The sequence below is a fragment of the Cetorhinus maximus genome, chromosome 11 (assembly GCF_964194155.1).
Source record: "Cetorhinus maximus chromosome 11, sCetMax3.hap1.1, whole genome shotgun sequence".
NCBI lineage: Eukaryota > Metazoa > Chordata > Chondrichthyes > Lamniformes > Cetorhinidae > Cetorhinus > Cetorhinus maximus.
In genome coordinates this window covers 6,956,830-6,976,724 of record NC_135889.1, presented here as the reverse complement: position 1 = coordinate 6,976,724, position 19,895 = coordinate 6,956,830, and the positions used below count along the sequence as shown (strand labels likewise).

General features: G+C 45.6%; 1 protein-coding gene across 1 annotated transcript in view; it reads right to left on the bottom strand.

Moving 5' to 3' along the window:
- The window catches only part of ube2f (ubiquitin-conjugating enzyme E2F (putative)), an 82,706-nt gene that overhangs the window by 50,996 nt on the left and 11,815 nt on the right, over nucleotides 1–19,895 (bottom strand). The window contains exon 2 of the mRNA XM_078551437.1: nucleotides 17,099–17,128. Coding sequence (XP_078407563.1) covers nucleotides 17,099–17,128 — 30 coding nt within the window. The remainder of the gene's footprint in view (nucleotides 1–17,098; nucleotides 17,129–19,895) is intronic.

Sequence of the window (19,895 nt, the reverse complement as noted above, 5' to 3'; positions counted from 1 at the left end):
CCTGTTGGCCAACCAATCCTTTATCCATTCTAGTATGTTACCCCCAGCGCTCCATGAGCTCATCTTGTGTAGTAACCTTTTGTGTCACTTTATCAAATGCCTTTTGAAAATCTAAATGCACCACATCTACATTATCCACCCTGTTTATTACATCCTCAAAGAGCTCTGATAAACTAGTCAAAAACGATTTCCCTTTCTTAAAGACATATTGATTCTGCCTGATTGTATTATGATTTTCTAAATGGCCCTGCTGCTACCTCTTTATTAATAGATTCAAACATTTTCCCTATGACAGGTGTTAGGCTAACTGGCCAATAGTTTCTTGTTATTACGATCCCAGCTGATGTTAACTACTGGACAAGTCAAATCCCAGAGTGAAACCTGGCTTGACAGATTCTAATTTTTCTTTTTACTTTAGAAACCATGGAGGTAAGTTACTGAACAAATTCACAGGGGTCCACTGATGGACTTTCAACAAAGAATAAAATATTTATCGAATAAACTATATCACAACAGACAAAAAGGTCGAAAAGATCTCAGTACAAACACTAGAAAATGATTCAAATATTCACTATTCCTTCACCCAGCTCTCTCTTTACAGACACACAAAAATTCGGAAAGATAGAATAATTTAACTTATCTATCTTATACTTAGGGTAAGTATGGAGTGCATGTGAATCGACTAGAAAACTGTGGACAGACACACCACACTCCAAAGTAAATGACAGATGCGACCAAAGCAGATCCTATGGCCAGGATTCTCCATTGGGCATGTTCGGTGGTGTGAGCGAACAATATGGCAAGAAGGCCAAAAATCGGCTTCATGACATAGTGAAATGAGCTTGCGCTCGTCCACTCCGCTCACCAATTGTGGGCTGCGTTTCCCGCCGTTGGGTATCTCACTGTAATACATCTGCATATCATTGAGGCCAGTCCGCTGGAATCACCCCCCCACCGCCCCCGCTGGATCGTGTTTTACAGCTGCATAGAAAAGGCGTGCACTTGGCAGGCTGCACTTTTGAGTTGAAGTCGGAGGTGAGTACACAGTAAACGTAGTGGAGAGCTTTCCTTTTGGACTTCAAGGTGAGGCACATTGGGGGTGGGGGCAAGGGCTGTCCTGCGGTTAAAGGTAGTGCACAAGCACGGGTGGCGGGGGCACGTTGTACAATCTCCTTGCTAAAGCCGACTGTGGAGCAGTCACTGGTGGAGGTGCTCACAGCCCCTTGCAATGTCATCCCGGTTTGTACCAGTCTCCCCCATGGTTCAAGGTAACAGTGCAAGCTTGCAGTGCAGGTTAGGATGCCTGCGCCAGAGCTGAGAGTACAGCATGCAGTCCAATGGGAAGAGCGGTCGCCAATCAGGCAGGTGGAGAGGGGGGGTTTCAGGCAGCCATGCGGCGTACTAATCTTTGGCCATCCAAGTGGTGGCCAGCACTCTCCAGGATGCGTTAAGAGGCCTTCAGACTTAACCAAGACAGGTTCTTAGTACACCCATGCTAACCCTCGCATGTCTCTCCTTCATCTTGCAGGAGTACAACATCAGGATCATGGAGGCTGGTGACCTAGCTGTATGTTCGTAGCTTACAGAGAGCGAAGACAACAGAGAAGAGAGCAACTGAGGTACCTGGCTGCACAGAGGGAGGAGCAGCACTCTCTGGAACAAGGGGCGGCTGGGGCTCTCGCACATACCATCGAAGAGCCACAGTGAGCCATCGCTGGTCGGCGCCTAGCTAGAGCCAGGATCTATAGACGCCGCCTTTCGGTCCTGCAGATGACCGAGAACCAATGTCGCCGAAGACTGTACGCTTAGAGAACTGGTCGGTCACGTTTGCCAGCTACTGCAGGAATTGGCGCTACAGAGACATGGAGGGCATCCACTGCCAGTGGCCGTGAAAGTGACAGTAGCGTTCAATTTCTACATCAGTGGCTCCTTTCAGGGCTCCACAAGTGACCTCTGTGGGATATCACAATCCTCCACCCTGTCGTACTCACTGGGAATAGTGCGCTGTAATATCAAGCCCCACTGTTCCCTGAGCTGAGATAAATGTTAAAAAAGTTTGATCAAGCCACCAGATTGTCCCAATTCTACTTGTTTAATTTAGGTTAACAGAATACAAGCACCAGATTTGTAAACTTAATAAGTAAATAACTGTTTATCGAACAAACTGTCCTTAACCAGTGGCAAAAGAAATATGAACTGCTAATTTCTAACTCCATAATCTAAACTCTACCCCTTCTTAAATCCCTATATGCACACATACAAAACACACAAGACACGCAAAAACATGGATTTTAAGGGTGGGATAAAACAGTTCAATAGCACCAATTCCAGAGTACAGAATTCGATGGGTTGATTTTGATCGGTCTTCCAAATTCCTTTCAGTTTCTGTTGATGACATGAATGACACATTCTCAGTCGGTCACAGATCTCTGAAGTCTTCCAGGCTCCACAGAAGCTGCAGGGATGGCTCCTCGGGGACAAGGCAACCTGCAGAGGACATGGCTGATGATACCCACGCGGCGGCCTCAGACTGCAGCAGAGCGAAGGTATAATGAGGTTTATTGCTGCAGCTCATAACTTGGAGGAGCAGACCATTGGGATGCTGAAAATGAGGTTCCGGTGCCTGGACTGGACCGGTCTGGTGGAGCCCTGCAATACAGTCTGCAGAGGGTGTCACACATCATTGTCATCTGCTGTGCCGTTTACAACACCACAACGGGGAGAAGAGCTGGCTGAGGAAGAGATGGAGAATTGGAGGTCTCCTCTGGTGAGGACAATGGCGATGGGGATGAGGGTGAGGTCTTTGAAGGCAACGGCAACAGAGATGAGGCCCTCGCACTGGCCAGACGAGGCATGCACGCTCAGGAGGCCCTTATTGCTGCTAAGTTTCTGGATGATGATGACGGCACGCAGTGAGGACACACCTTAGATCTTCATGTTGCACCTATGAACGTTTGACTCCAGTATGGCTTATAGCAGCGCACATACCCTCTGTGATAATGCTCCTGTCATGAAGACACAATGGAGGCCCTAATAGTCACTCGATTGCAGGAGGATGATGACGACATGCAGTGAGGACACTCCATAGATCTTCACATAGCCTTCGAGAATGTCAGACTCCTGTCTGGCTGAGGGCAGCTCACTTGCGCTCTGTGATCAGGGTCATATCATAGAGATGCAGTATGAAACTTTAAAAGCATCTGATCCTTTGTCTGCCTTCAGCACTTGAGTCCTTCAGGGGCACAGCGTCACTGGTCATAGATGCTGACGAGATGGGGGTTAGCCCCACCTTAAAGATGCTGAGAGCACACAGAGATATTTTGATGGAATTCTGGGATGCCTGCCCATAACATTCTGGCAGCAATGACAAGCAGCGTCGAGGTGCAGGCATCAGTAATGCATCCAAGGAATGGGAGGCCAGACCATCGCTTAGGTCTGGAGACTGCACAAAGCACAGGGAAGAGGCCCTGGACTGAGACACCTGCCTTTATCTTGTGCAGAAAGGTTCCACATCTGAGTGACACAAGCACTGCTCATCAGAACAAGGAGCCATAGGAAGAGAGACATTCTTCGGAGTTTACCGACAATAGTGAACAGTATGTACAACCGACTAACACCCGTGCTCAGGCTGTGCAACTACATCTTACATCCTAACCCTGCCGCTATGTCTTGGTGCTGTTCGGACATCCACAGCGGAGGTGGAGGTAGCCTGCTGACTACTACGCCTTCTGTGATGACCGAGGCAGGCGTCCTCTGGGGGGACCAAGAACTGGAGGACACCGGCTTGCTTTCAGGGTCCTGCTGTGTGGCAGTGGCACCCTCCTCGGCCTGTGGAGCTGGAGCTGAAGTTGCAGGAAGAGGGGATTAGGATGGGCCGGACACTCCTGGAGTCACCTGGGTGGAAGGCCCTGGGGGGGCGGGGGCACACCTGCTGATCCTCCTTCTTCCTATGAGCGCCTAAGAGCCCCTGGAAGACTCCTTGAGGAGAAGGTATAGCTGGGGTGAGATCGAGCTGCCCCACACCCCTCTTGCGTACACGAAACCAACTATGGCGTCAGTGATGGAGTTGAACCCACACAGCAGTGCAGCAGCGACATCCTTGACCAAGGTCTCCGTGGCGGCCGCCATCCTACCAGTATTGACCTCAGTGTGCTGGCATGCTGGCACTATCACCTCAGCCTGAAGGCGGGCAGATTCCTCTGTCATGCCTTCCGATCTGAGGAATGCAGTGGACACCCCTTCCTGATGTTCCCGAGCTTGCCTTTGCAGCCCCAGCAACTGTGGCATGATCAAGTCCAGATGCTCGTCATCTGACTCGGACAGCAGATAGATGGGAACATCATCAACTGGAAGTTCCCCTCCAAGTCACTCACCATCCTGACTTGGAAATATATTGCCGTTCAGTTACTGTTGCTGGGTCAAAATCCTGAACTCCTGGCATGTGTGGGTAGTGAGTGGTCCCATGGACGTGATGAGGACAATGAAGGTGTGTGTGTGAGAGAGAGAGAGAGAGAGAGAGAGAGAGAGAGAGAGAGAGAGAGAGAGAGAGAATGAATGGTGATGTCCCTTGAACTGGTAGTGAGTGAGGGCCCTGTGGATGTGTGATGGATTTGAGCCTGTGTGAGTTGAGAGTGATGAGAAGAGTGACTTACCCTGGTGGAATGGAGGAGATCATTCATCCTCTTGTGGCACTGGGTCCTCTTTTGAAGTGTGTTGGCATTGACCACTGTTGCTCCTGCCTCCCAAGCCGGATTAGTGAGGCTGCTGCACATCCTGCAGCCAGAGTGGGGTAGAGGACATGAAGGAGAGCCTCCACTGTGTCCGAAAGGCACTCAAGGGACATGTCATCGAACTTGGGGGCTGCAGTTTTTGACTTTCAGGGCTATGTCTTCTTTGCAGCAGTCGTGGGCTGGAAGCACTGAGAGGTGTGCGTGCAGCTGGACTTTAAATATGGTGCCCAGCATGATGAAGCGGTGAGGTGATGGCGTGGCGGGCCAATGGGAGTCTGCCCACCATGGAAACAGCGTGTTTCCCGGGAATGTGTAAATAATGCGGCGCATTACGCCGTGAAAAGCCAACATTACGGCTAGTGGGTAAAGCGTTGTTTTACCCAGCTGCTACCGCATTTAGTGCGAATCTGCTTCGATTCCACCCCACAGATTTCTCAACGACCCACCCAGGCGCTTGTTACACTGTGAGGCAACCGGTCTCACAGAAACTCTGTCTTTCACACGAGGGTTTCCAATCTCCATGCTTGAAGAACTCACTCTGGAATTCTCTCCAAACTTCGCTCCCACTTGGACGGCTTCAACCAAGATTCACCCCAAGGGTTTCCATCTCGCCTTCTGAGGTTGTTTTCGCTTGGATCCATGTACACTCACACTTCACCGTCCAAGCACGCTTTCAGACATTCGGCCATCTCAAGCAGAACACCACTGCTCCAAAGGTCCACATAAGGAGTCACCAACCATCAGCTGCCTCCTCAGAACTTCAGCGCCTCTTTTGAACCCACTTCGCTTCAAGTCTGCTCCCCACAGCTCTCTTGCTTTAATTTGGAGCCTATTGCTCTGCTCCTTTTTCTCAACTTTACTTAACAGGATCTGTTCCTGATCTCTGTCCTTGCCCCTTACCTGGGACCTTCTTCTGGGGCCTCTTTCTGCCCCACCCCCTTATTTGGGATCACCTTATTGGTTTGGGACTTTCTCCCTCTTCCTCCTCCTACGTCCTGCTCCTTGGGATACCTTCCTTGTAATGGAACTCCTGTAGTTCTAACCTGCAGTTTCATGCTGTTTCTTCTTTCTCTTCTGTGCATGTGTGCAAAGCTGATTCACAGCCTGAAGGCGTGAAAATGGACGGACTGTGCACGTGTGGCCCTTTCCTGGCCATCGCGTGCACAGGAGTCCCGAGGTCCGCTGGGACTCCCAATCTAAACTCAAGGTAAGTTTCGGAGTTTGTAACACTGTCTCCCTGCCTTCTTGAACAGAGGTGTCGCATGCTGTTTTCCAATCTGCCTTCCAGAATCCAGGGAATTTTGAAAGATCACAACCAATGCATATACTTTTTTTGAGACCCTAGGTTACAGGCCATCAGGTCCAGGGCATTTGCCAGCCTTTAGTCCCAATAGTTTTCCCAGTACCTTTTCCATAGTGATTGTTTTAAGTTCCTTCCTCCCTTTTCCCCTCGATTTTCACCTATCCTTGGGATGCATTTTTGTGCTATTACTCTATCTACTGATGCCCTCCCCCAATTCCCCTATTTACAGGTGCCCTCCCAAGTTACCCTATTTATTGGTATAACCTAATCCTATTGGTATAACCCAATCCTATATTTGTGATAGCTTCCATGTGAATCTATACTGATTTTATATTCTTCCTACCTCTTACAGATTACTAAGTTACTGTTGCAAATTTCAGGGCTGCAAGATATTTCCTTAGACTCAGTGCCATTGGTCACTCCCATAAATGAATCTTTGTCCCATACAAACAATAACTTACCTACGTGGTACATGGTCACATTAAGACACCTTGTTGAGTGTGCTGATTACTGTGATTTTTTTTTTGCACATAACCCCAAGTGCCTTTGTTCAATCTTTCAGAAGGCAGGCTGGTGAGCAGTCTACTGAGATAAAGCCTACTGTAAGCCAGCAAACTGGCTTATTTTAAATCGAATTCATTGACGAATAGAATACAATTTTGATATCCATTTCTTATTACTACTAATAACAGCAAAAAATAATAAATTGCACACAACCTGCCCTTGATCTAGACCTAACCTCACTTTACAAGTCAGTACTGTTGACTGATTGTTACTCATTTAGAAAGAATACTCCCAAGGACATAAGAAATCAGAGCAGGAGTTAGGACACATGGCCCATCGAGCCTGCTCTGCCATTCAATGTGATGATGGCTGATCACGGACTTCATTTTCCCGCCCTCTCCCCATATCCCTTAATTCCCTGACGGACCGAAAATCTGTCTATCCCAGCCTTAAACGTGTTCAGCGATGGAGCTACTCGTTTAGAAAGAGACCTCTCACTGCTTTGTTCAAACTTAAAATTCCACAGGCTGTAATTTTCAGAGACATGAACACCACAGCGGATCTTCCCCAGCTATTCAACAAGAATTGGCACATTGACCTGCTACTTCAAACCAGAAGTTTCCCCCATGTGTCACCTACTTGGCATATCCAGCTCTGACCCCAGTCAGTTGTGGGGAGTGAACCCCTCAGGGCTAAGATTAATTCAATAGCAACATCTTAATATAAATTAATCCAAAAAACCCTCTTAGGCCGAATAGACCAAAGTGTTGGAGTGTAAGAATGATGACCATTGATCAATGGCCTGGTTCACTCAATGTAATATAAGCACAAAAAGATCTAAAGGTGGGGTTAAAAAATATTCTCAGGCAGAGGCTGTGAATGTGGAATTCTCCAATACAAACTTGATAAAACAGAGTCTATAAATTTTTCTAAAATGGAATGAGTTGCTTAAAAATGGGAAATATGCAAAGGAGGCAAGCAGGAGAGTGGGATTGGACTAGTCATTCCTGTAGAACAGAAACAACTAACAACCCCAACTTGCATCTTTAATGTAATGAAGTGCTTTGCAGGGGTATTATCAAACAAAATTTGGCACCAAGCCACATAAGGAGAATTAGGGCAGACAACCAAAAACTTAGTCAAAGAGTTAGGTTTTATGGAGCATCTTAAGAGAGAGGCAAAAAAGGATTAGGGAGGGAATTCCAAAAGTTAGGGCCAAGGAAGTGGAAGGCTGCCATTGGCAGAACGATTAAAATCAAGTGTGCACTAATATTACAGTGCCGCTGCAGATACAAGCTTAACAAGGCAGGAATTTCAGCTCTTTGAATTGCACTCCGGGCAGCAGAATTTCTGGCTGAAAACATTGAAGAAAATTTCCCTCGAGAAAAAATATTTTTTTCTTTGCACAGCCTATATTTAACTGGATGGGTGGTCACAAGTGTACTGCATCTGCAAAATCACTAAACAGCTTGTTTCAAGATATATATCAATTCCCTAATAAAACCCATGTACAACCAACTAAAGTGTTCAATGACCTATATTGGCTCCAGTCTGACAGGATCTCAGTTTTAAAATCCTCATCCTTGTTTCCAAATCCCTCCGTGGCCTCACCCCTTCCCTCCCCATCTCTATATCCTCACATAGCCATACAACCCTCCGCGATCTCTGCTCTCCTCCAACTCTGGCCTCTTGCACATCTCTGATTTCAATCGATCCTCCACTGGTGGTCACGCCATTAGCTGGCTAGGCCTAAGTTCTGGAATTCCCGCCCTAAATTTCTCCAACTCGCTACCTCTCTTTCCCCCTTTAGGATGCTTCTTAAACCGTACCTCTTTGACCAAGTTTTTGGGTCACCTGTCCCGATCTCTCCTTCTGCAGCCTGGTGTCAAAGTGCTTGTTGACAAGACTCTTGGGAAGTTTTACTATGTTAAAGGCACTCTATAAATGCAAGTTTTTGTTGTTGATTGAATGCAAAGTCAAATACAACTTCCATTTAGAAGACGGCCAGGGCTTTATTTGAGGAGGGGAAGGGGAAAAGGGATTGAGGGTATAATTGAAGAGCAAGGTTTTTAAGCAGGCAACAAGAGGTGCGAATGGCAGTGACTGGCAAGAGAGCTCCCGACATCCGGGGTGTTTTCTGCAGAATTGGCATGCGGTGTTGAAGTGGGTAGGAGACAGATGAGAATGGAACTTGAAGGCTGAGCTTGTAGCTGGAGGCCGTTTACTAACTAGAACAGGATAAGGGAAAGAAGGAAATTAAACCACAACTTAAAATCCTTCAATGATTGTAAAAGGTACCGAAATGCCGCAGGTGCTGGAAATCTGAAGTATAAAAGAGAGAATGCTGGAAACACTCAGCAGGTCAGGTTGCATCCGTGGAGAGAGAAATGGGAGATTAACAGTTCAGGTCCATTGTCTTCTGTCAGGACTCCAGTCATCAACTTGGCACAATGGGGGTTGAGCTTTTAATGGCTCGTCTGCCCAACTTCTACACAACCCGTGAATGTTGCAGCCCACCCGTGAACGTGAAGCGTCCACAGGGCAGGTAGAGTTACCATTGACCCAGTGAGTTTTACAGCTCAACAGTGACATTTTCACAGTGACAAGTTCTTGTTGCAGCAATGTTGATGTCCACTGGATTTTACTGACTGGTGCCAATGAAGGAGCAGTGCATGCCTCTCCATAAAGTGATAGGGCTTTACAGTATCAGAGTACACCATTGGGTTCAGAGTGAGAAAGGGCAATAGGATAGTGAAAAAAATTCTCTGGGCTATTTCCTGTGGCACATTTCCACGGGAGTGAGAAGGGAAACATGCCAGAAATTTGAAATTGAAAGTGGCAGTGTAAATGGGATCAAGGGAGAATTGAATTCATTTCTGGAGTGAAAAACTGGGTTGATCCATGTGAAATACTTGTCTCACCAGATGGCTTTTCTCCATTTCTAAAAGTTCATCTGTTCTGCTATTCAATGTTAAAAATAACAGCTATATTTTAAAAATTGGTTCGGAATTGATCTCGCTCTCACTGATCAAAAGATCACTGCCAGCATTTCCCCAATGTTTGACAGCTCCTTATGCACTTGGCACTGTACCCAATGGGTTAGCAAAGACAAGCAGATATTGCATACTGTCACTGAAAGCAATATGCTGAACACTGAAGGACAGCCTGAGCCCTGACTCAGTTCAATCACTGCAGCGCTCCTGGGGCCAACTTAATCTGATTGCTGGAGCAATTCCTCAAATTCTTTGCTGTACATTAGCTCAGGACCTGTAGTTCAGACTAGCTGGAATGTGGATGCTATGTAATGCTGACAGTGCTAACAGCACACCCGTAGCTGTAAATGGCCGGGCTGGTAAGACACTCCATCAATTTTTCCCTCTTTTTTTTTTAAGGTTCTGTCCCAATCCCTCTCCACCCCTTAACTCACTCCCATTCAGTAACAGCTATCATTCCCCAGTAGACTAAAGCCAGATGACCTGCCCCAGATCTCAGTCATTAACCCTAGGAGGTTCAGCCTTCCATTTGCTGTCAACAGTCAAACCAACAACAGAAATTCAGTAACTTGGTGTCAGCTTGGAGGCTGCTCCTCTTCTAATATGTAACAGTCCCACTCATTCATTTCCTTTGTCCCATTAACAGATCCATGGCTCTCAGGAAAGCAAATTCATCCTGTTTTTGGATGTTTACTCTGGGTACCTTTCAGACAGAATCAATCTTTCCCCAACATCCAGAGTGTATCTTTTCCTTGCTCAATATCTAGGTCATTTATAGCGAGGCCAGGGGCCAAACCCTGGCACATTTCCACGGGATTGTGACCACTGGTGTATCTCACACACACACTCTCACACACACACTCTCACACAATTGTCTTCAACTTCAGAGGGTGGCAGACATCTCTAGGCTGAGGCTGTAATTTGCCAAATAGATTTATTAACCAGTAAATCAAAAAGGGAAGGAAGAATTCCAGAGCCTGGGATTCCACTAACAGCTTTAACAGCCATCTCAAATGATCTAAACTTCATTGTAAGCTGAAGTGGATACGACGTCTCAGAATATTAAGGGTTTTCTACTATCCACAGAGGCCTCTGTGTATCTTCTCTCCCCGTGGCAGTCAGCTGATTGTCAATTAGAACAAGACATCTGAGAAATGCTTTCCTTTGAAAATGGCTGAAATGTAGACAATTTAAATATATACCTCAAAGCTAACACAGAATTGTTAAACACATATACAAACAATACGGGGAAGGTGCGTGTGTTTGACTGGAATGGCTTGGTCCCTTCCTTGGGTACCTGATGCAGACACGCCCGAACTGGGATCGATCTGTACTAAAACAAGGTGGGCGTATTCTTGGAACTAAACTGATTTTTAATCATAAATAAATAAATAAAGGGAGGCCATAAGAACAAAACATCACAGGGGGGAGAAAACCTCATTTGCTGCAATGCTAAAACACTGAGTTACACATTCAACTGGCCATGGGTGCAATATAATAACAGAGAAATAGTCCATTGAAGCAGTCTGTTACAGGGCAAAAAATAGTTCACAGCCTGTCACGGGGGAAAAAAAAAACAGTTCACAGTCTGTCACAGGACAGAAACAGGTCATTAGGCTCATTAAGGCTGCACCAGCATCCATCTTCACATCAGCTATCTGACATCCTCCCAGTATTCTGCTTGCTCCCAGGTGCCTTTCATATTCTCTCTTTTCCACCAACTCACTCTCTTGTGGAAGCAATCACTTGCCCTGATTTCTACATTCTAACCTCCCTCCGAGTGAAGATTTTTTTCTAGCCTCGCTGTTAATGCTTTTTGTGATTACCTTGAATTTTTGTGCCTTTTATTCCTACCTCAATGATCAATAGAAACAACCCATCACTGTTTACCTGCTCTGTCATTCCACTCACAGTGACTCATTGGCAAATGGTTCTAAGTGCATTATGTTAAAATTCAATGCAGGTCCTTGCTCAGTGCACACTGTAACGCAGTCACTCGTACCTCTCACTCTCTTGCTAATTCTCTGGGTGTACCAGTAATATCCTGAATGTTAATTACCCAATACAACTCCAAGTCACATACAACTCTACAATCCTTCAAATCTCCCCAATATCGCGCAGTCGGCCTTCCGATTGTCACAATACTTCTGCGGCTGTCGCTCTGTTCAATCACTCCCTTAACTCTGTCTCTGAATTGAAGTCTGTGTCCCCAGTAAAACCCCACCCCGAATTTCCCCCTCAAACGGTGCCCACCTTTGCTCCCTCAAGTCAAAGAGGCACAAACTTGAACGCATCTCCATACAACTGGTTTGGTCATCCATCTGGTTGGGCCACATCAGGCACCACCAAATCTTGTCCTCTTTCACTAAAACGGCTCACTCCTTCACGATTATTACAGGGGCCAATGATAACCCACCCCTGCTTCTTCACTACAAACCTCCTCCTTAAATCCCCCTCCTCTGCTCTTCCACTCCCACCTTCGATTGTGAGGAGCCACTTGGACTGTCACCAAGATTGTGTGTGTCTGCTCAGCTGCCTCTGCCACATCCCCCTTTCCCATTGCTTTCGCCAGGGCTCCTCCCTGCTCTAGACCTGAACCCAAGCCTTTCTCCAGCTTCTCTCCTACTTCCCTCCAGACTAAACTTGTCTTGCCTAAGAGACATGCTTGTTGACCATGAGCTGCAGATTGGCTGTACAAATGGAAGGTTTTTTTTTTCTCTTTAGGCTTTATATTAGCTTTATATTGCATGAAATGCTTCTTTGAATAACTCCCGACTGCTTTCTGTGGGTTTAAAGCTCAGCCCAGCCTAATGCGTTCATCTTAAATCTCATTCCCTCAAAGTCATCCTAACTTAAGTTTAAAACCTTGATTTGCGTGCGATCTTTCTCTTTCTCAAATTTGTCAAACTCTATCATGTTATGGTCTCTGCAAGATGCTCTGTTACTTTCATATTAATTAATTAGTTCGGTCTCATTACCATTACGAGTATGGTCTGTTCCCTGGTCAGTTTGGAAACTGTTTGAAAACGATCCTGTATACCCAATAAATCCACTGCCTTTATACCTTGAGCTGTTCTACATTGCCCAGTCTATGTCTAAGTTAATTTCACTTATAGCCATTTTGCCTTTGCTACAACCTTCTTTGATGGAGAGATCGTGCTGGAGTGGTAATGTCGCTAGACTGGAAATCCAGAGGCCCAGGCTTCGAGCAGGGGAAAAGGGTTCAAATCCCACCACGGCAGCTGGTGGAATTTAAATTCAATTAATAAAATCTGGAATTGAAAGCTAGTTTCATGGTGACCATCACTGAGACTATCATTTTTTAAAAAAATAAAATGTGCTTTAGGGAAGGAAATCTGCCACCCTTACCTGGCCTGGCCTATGTGTAACTCCAGACCCACAGCAATGTGCTTGACTCTTATCTGCCCTCTGAAATGGCCTAGCAAGCCACTCAGTTCAAGGGCAGTTAGGGATGGGCAACAAATGCTGGCCTTGCCAATGACACCCAAAGTCCCAAGAGAAAATAAATTTTAAAAATATATCCCGCTACTGCATCACTGCTGTTGGTTGGTTGGGCCAACTCCCACCAGTTGCATCCTTTGCCGTTTCTTAATTCTAAGAAGAGCATTTCCACCGTCATTTCACCATTTCAATTACTGTAATAACAAAATAACGTGACCATATTTACAAAGTGAGATGCACATACCCCTCAGTCAGAGCGGCCCTTGATTCACAAATAAGGATGCCACAGGCTGGTATCACACATTGCAACGTCGGCTGCAGCCAAAGCCTTGGCACTCCCAGCAACTGTAAGGGGCAACCGGCCACAACACTGACAACATCAACTGCATTAAGTTGAAAAAATGATGTGATTTCTTTGACTGAACAAATAATTCCATCTTTTCTAATGGACAACCAGCCACAGCTGGTAGATAAAATGAACAATCTCGCCTATTTTATTTAAACTGGATGTCAGATTCTCAGAGTATCGTGCTCGCTCTTCCCTGTTATGATCTATCCAAATCTCTATGGCTTTGGCAGGAGCTGTGCAACTATACAGGACGGAGCTGTGGAACTATAAAGGACTGTCGAGGTCCCAGCACTGGCTGTGATGACATGTCCTGGCATCACGCCACTTAACCTGGGATGCCTGCCTTGAACTGACGGCGTACAGCGTGTGGGAGGAACCTCTGGGATAAACAGTACACCGTGGTGACAGGTTAACCTTTGGTTTTGTTAAATCAGTTGGTCTCAGCTAGGACAGCTGTGAAGTTCTAAGCAGCATCACTGTCCCCTGGATAAGAGAGAAAAAAAAAAAATCACAGCTAGTCTTCTGCTAATATCCAGTGACCCGGCAGGAGTCTGCATGTGTCAACACAAATAAATAGAATGATCAAACAACTGTGGCTCCCTCCGTAGTGGAATATCCTGTCAACTGTTAATGTCTGTGCCCCTAAATGAAGATTGGCAACTTTTGTGATATATTGGAGGGCAACCACAGCTATGGGACTGTACCCCAGCATGAGTCAACATCTTCAGTAGAAAGGAAATGTACCCCAGCACGAGTCAGCACCTTCAGCAGAAAGGAAATGTACCCCAGCCCGAGTCAGAACCTTCAGCACCTTCTGCAGAAGCACAATAAGGGTCAAAATTTAGAAGGGAAAGCTATAGTATGGTGCAACAAGGAAATTTAAATGATGAGGCATTTTCCTAATACCATTTTGAATAATTCTGTAAAGTGCATGTGGGTGAACACTAAGTGACTATAAGAAGTATATTTGTTGAGGGTGGGTTGTGAAAGCGACTAATAGTTTCCATCTGTTTAAATGACGCAAGGCACTGAAGAAGACAGCAGCTAGTTATTCTTAAACTGCAATCAGATGTTTGTAGGAAAGCTCATGTGGAAATTAGAGAGAACTTTATCATATTACCACAGGATATCCATGGGATAGGGAGGCTCAGCGAGGCATTTCATGACCTGGGGTAATCCTGACCTCAGTAACCTTGAAACTCCATTTCATCAAACACACGCACAATGCACGGATTATTTCCATTTAATCAAATTCAGATTACTTCTTTGTAAATTTGAAAAACGCATGACATAAACCCCACATATTTGCCAAGGGCAATGGTCACACGTATGGTTCCAGATGGCACAGGATGACAGAAACTAGTGGGAGCAAAATATGCCACCTCAAAAATCCAGGCAAATTATTTACAGTATGAAAATACAACCATTATGCAAACACAAAGTTCTGCAGGATCTGGTCCTTGAAGTAAATAGGCATTTAACCAATCAGAAGAAAGATTTTGCTTAACTATATTTCCCACTCAGTCAATCCCTTCAACCCTGCCCAACTTCTAAGCCCTCTCTACTGCCACGGTCTCAGTCACAGACAAAGCAATCTCTGCTCCCTACCCACATCCTCTTATCCCCTTTACAACCCCGCTGATCTGCTCCAATCCAGAATAGTTTACCCCCAAACCGCTTAGTTGTGCTTTCAAGTTGCTAGCTGTGTAGCCTTTGGCCCCTTCATTCATAACTATGCTTCTGCAGCTAAGAATATGCTTCCCCCATCTCCATCCTTTGATGCTCTTGCCCTCAGAAAAATCTATTCTCCCTCCCCCTCCCCGGTCATTTCCACTGGTATGGCCCCCATCTTTACTCCCTTAAAATGAAGGGACACAGACTTGACTGTAGCTGCAGCACAATGGCTTAGCCACTCATCGGCAGATCTGGCTGGACCACACGATGCAAAAATCACTCACTACCCTGGGAACGCCCCGGAGAGAGCAAAGAAAATCCCTCCAGCTTCTCTTCTCCACCATCAACCATCTCCTTAAACACCTCTCCCTCCGCTTCACCTCTAATAACAAGTGTGGGAGCTCATAGGCTTCTTTGCCACAGAAAGGTCGAGACCATCTGATCAGCCACTTTTGCTGCTTCTCCTACACTTCGCCCACTAAGCCGAACCTCTCCCTGTTCTAGCCTGAACCTACATATTTCTCTAGTTTCTCTCTTATGTTCAACCTTTCCATTGCCCATCGAATCTCATCTTGTCCATGAGATCTGCCTCTTGCTCCTTGACCCTAATCCCACTAACCTGCTGACAACTTATTTCCTTCCCTGACCATCAAGCGAGCTGACATTGTAAATGGTTCTCTTTCTTCAGGTACTGCACCCGCACCCCCCCAACCCCCCGCACCCTCCCCAACACACACACACACACAAAGCCACCATTATTACCCTCTCCTCAAGTAACCCACTCCCTTGCCAACTATCACCTTGAGCCAGAATTTTATGGTCCCATGCTGGCAGGTTTGCAGACGGGTGGGGGGGGGTCCATAAAATTCCCTGGTAGCCTTCCCACTCCTCCCTGCCCGCCCCCAATCTGTCTGCATTTTTTTGGGGGTGGGAGGGTGGGAGAAGCTTAGGGTGGCCCGCTCTCAACCCAATGGAGGCGCTCCATTGGCCAATTAAGGGCCACTTTCGACCTGACTGCAATTTTTCAGCTGGCAGGAGGAGGGATAGAACAGGGAAGCCCCGATCACCCTGCTCGAGCTGAGGACAGAAGAGAGGGTGGTGGGGGGAAGGCATCTTCATTGCTGTTCCCCTTTCAAGATCGGGGCCCTCCCACCTGCAAGGTCCACCCGCTCCAGTTCTCGAGTGTTCCCGCCACCCCCCCATCTAACCCTGCCATCATGGCTCCCACCCCCTTCCCAAATCCCTCAGGCCTCCACTCCTAACCCTTCTGTGCTCCAAGACCCCTGCACTTACCTTGATCCTGGGATCCCAGACTTAGAATCTGGGGACTACCTGTAGTCTCAGCAGCGGCCACAGCTCCGGCGGCGCGGCTAGGAGTGCAGGGCTGCTGGCCAAACAGACTGACCGGCAGCTCTCTGAGACAGGACTTCCTCCTGAGTGAGGAATGGAATGACTGCCTCCAGTCAATTAACAATCCTCAGAGCGGGCAGCCGGGATCGACGAGGGTGTGCTTCCAACCAACCGTTCGGATGGACATGCGGAAAACCCAGTTAAATTCTGCGCCGTATCTCCAACTTCACTTTCCTCTCCAAAATCTGTGAATGTGTTGCTGTGTCCCAAATTCGTGCCCATCTTTCCCATAACTCTCTGCTTGAATCTCTGAACTCAGCCTTCCAGCCCTCCAAACTCACCCTCAGGAGCTTGACCCCCTTGAATCCCAATCCATAAACTCACCTTCTAACCTCAAACCCCCCACAAACCCAGTGCTTGACCTCACATGCCCACAAATCCACCCCCAAAACTCACCATCAGAAATCTCAGCCTAAAACACACCCTGGACAAATCCAGCGTCAAACTCGCACCCATGAAAACCTAGTCCCAAAACTAACCATCAACAAAAAATAGCCCAAATACGCAATTGCTATGAAGCGCTTTCTAAAACCAAAGCTTATAACCGGTAGCCCCCAAAGCTTGCTCCCCAATATCCCCTTCTGTCCAACAAAAGTTCTGCTTATTTAGCATGGTGAGCGTCTTAATTTCACTTTAAGGCCAAGGTTATAAGAAATAAATGTGTTTTACTTACTGGGTAGGTTTGCTTCAAGTTCTGCAACCTCTGGTGAAAGAGAGAGAGAGAGAGAGAGACACAGTATTAATATCCAGTTGAAATGAAATGTCCCCATATAAAAAGGTTACCTGGCAGCACAACTAACAAGACAGATGAACTTTTACTAATCCCTCTCCAGATTTTGTTAATGTCTTGTCAAATCACATTCTTAACAATGTAATTAATGGACCTTAACAGAAATAGGTGATGGATATTAATTGGGCACATATAAAGAGGGGATGTACCCCATCAGGGGCTGTCACCTCAGTTTATTTTATTGACTTATGGTATCATCCAAAAAAAACATATAAATAGGGGATAGTTGGGACACTGGGTTGAGTGGAAGGAGAGCAATGAGGCTGCGCAAGTCAACGAACTCTCTCAATAAAGAAAAGCTCTGTGTCTTGGTTTCAGCTTCACCAACCAGCTTGGATCCTGTTACCAGATTTTGGCCCCCAGTTTAATTCTCTGCCCAATTTCTGTTCGTCACAGTCTCCATCAGTTCCGAGGGCATCAGTCGCATACCAGCTCTTCTCTGTCCTCACCCTTGCCCTGGCCAAGTATGAGCCACTAATCAGAGGATCTACCATAAGACCATTGGAGGTTCACAACACTGCACAGAGAAGGGCTGTTTTCCCCTATACGATGAAACATTCACTTACCCCAACTATTCCCTTTCTATTCAGGTTGCTACCTTTCCTTTTACAGCATAAGGCATTTTTTAAAAAGTGTGACATCATATCAAACACGTTCTGAAAATCCATAATGTATTAAATTGTTTGCATTCCACTTATCCATCTGACTTTCCTTTAATAAATCTGTGCTGTCACTCTTTGTAAAATTAGTGTATTTCTAACTGCTCACTATTTCTATCTTGCACTATGGATTTCTAAGAGTTTGTCCCCATTTGACATTAGACTAACTGGTTCATTTTTAACAAGGACATCCTTCTCTTTCTTCTGGAATACAACAGTTACTCCAGTCAATCTGAAGGAAACAAAATGGGGGAAACAGAGTTTACGGAACAGAGTTTATGGTCTGAAATTGTTGAACTCAAGGTTAAATCCAAAAGGCTGTAAGGTGCCTAATCAGACCGTAAACTCCATCTCCCTCCGCCACCCCATTTGTTTATTTTCATTTGATCTTGATTGTGTTTTTCATGTTTTTGGTCCTGGACAGGCTGTCCATTATTCTACCGTTCACACCCACTCTGCACCAATCTTTTGTTTCTTTAATACAACCATTACCACTCCCTTTGCCTTTTGTCAGTTAACCTCTCCTGCCCTCCATTTTATCACAGGCCTCTCATTTTGTTATTCCTTCCCCTGTTTTACTTGCTCAAAACCTATTACATTTCTAGCTTCCTTCATGTCTGAAAGAAAGGTCCTTGACGTGAAACGTGAACTGGGTTTTTCTCTCCACAGATGCTGCCAGATCTGCTGAGTATTTCCAGCATTATTTCAGGTGTCCATCACCAGGAGTATTTGGCTTTTGTTTAGTGAGTAATCCATGGTGTCTTGGCCAATATTCATTCTCAATCACTAAAAATCAAGATTATCTGGTCATTATCACCTATTCAAAACAGTGACTACACTTCAAAAGTATTTCACTGGTTGCACAACACTTTGGGATACCCGAAGTCATAAAAAGTACTACAAGTTGTTCTTCATTGTTTTCCTTTCCTATCTCTTCTGAAAATATTATAACCAGGAATATATAAAATAATGGCCAATTGGGGTAAAGCTACAGGCCGGAATCTAATCAAGGAGTTTGAATGGTTTATGCACAGAATAACAAATACCTAGGACTAATCAGGCATCATAAAATACAAGAGCAGTTTATTATCTAAGTTTTGAACTTACAACTGTACATAGAAATGCTAGATGAAAAAAGGCCACAGTCCATCTAGTTCAACTTCTGCCATCCTGGTAGTTGCATGATGCAACAAGAATAGGAGGAGTTGTTGATGAATCATAGCTTTCAATCTCTATCAATTATTCTACAACAATTCAGACATGAGGTGAAGAAAATCCCACTGGGCGTTAATTGCATAAATTAAGGATATACAGATGGAGGGCATTCATTATATGTGCTCAAGTAACCATCTAAAGAGACACTGCTGGTGGGGTCGTAGTGTTAGGAGTGATATACTTGTAATGTTTCACTTTGTGAATAAATCTAAAGCAGAGAGAAGACTGATTTCTGGTGGTTTCCTTCACTAACTGGCTGTTAGGAGTTTAACAGTGAAGCTTTGGAAACTATAGGTGCAATGTTACCTGTTCCACTGAAGCATGCTATAATTAAGACATTAAGTGTCACATTACTCAGATAGTCTATCCCCAAAGGTTATATTATGAAATTTAACATATATTTGAATGAATCAACACTTGCTGCTTCCTCAGTCTCCCTGTAGAGAATGTCTCATATGCAAAGTGGACAGAGGGTCATGGCGTGACGTGTTAACATTTATATTACATGATTCAGGGCTAGGATATCATACTGAAGGTTTCAGCTAATGAGCATAAAATCCTGTAGCCAGGAAGCTGCAATGGGATTTCAGATTTCACACATTCAGCACACAACTTCAGTAGTTACTGGTCAGCTGCAATTGCCAGCATTCTGGGCACAATGTCCTGTCAGGCTGAAAGATATTCGTGCATTGTATCTCCCACTGAAGGGGCAATGGTACACCAGTGCATGACTCACAGTAATTGAAGAAATATTAGCTCAAATGGTTATCCTAAGTGCTGCGCCCAGCATTTTAAAAAGCAGACAG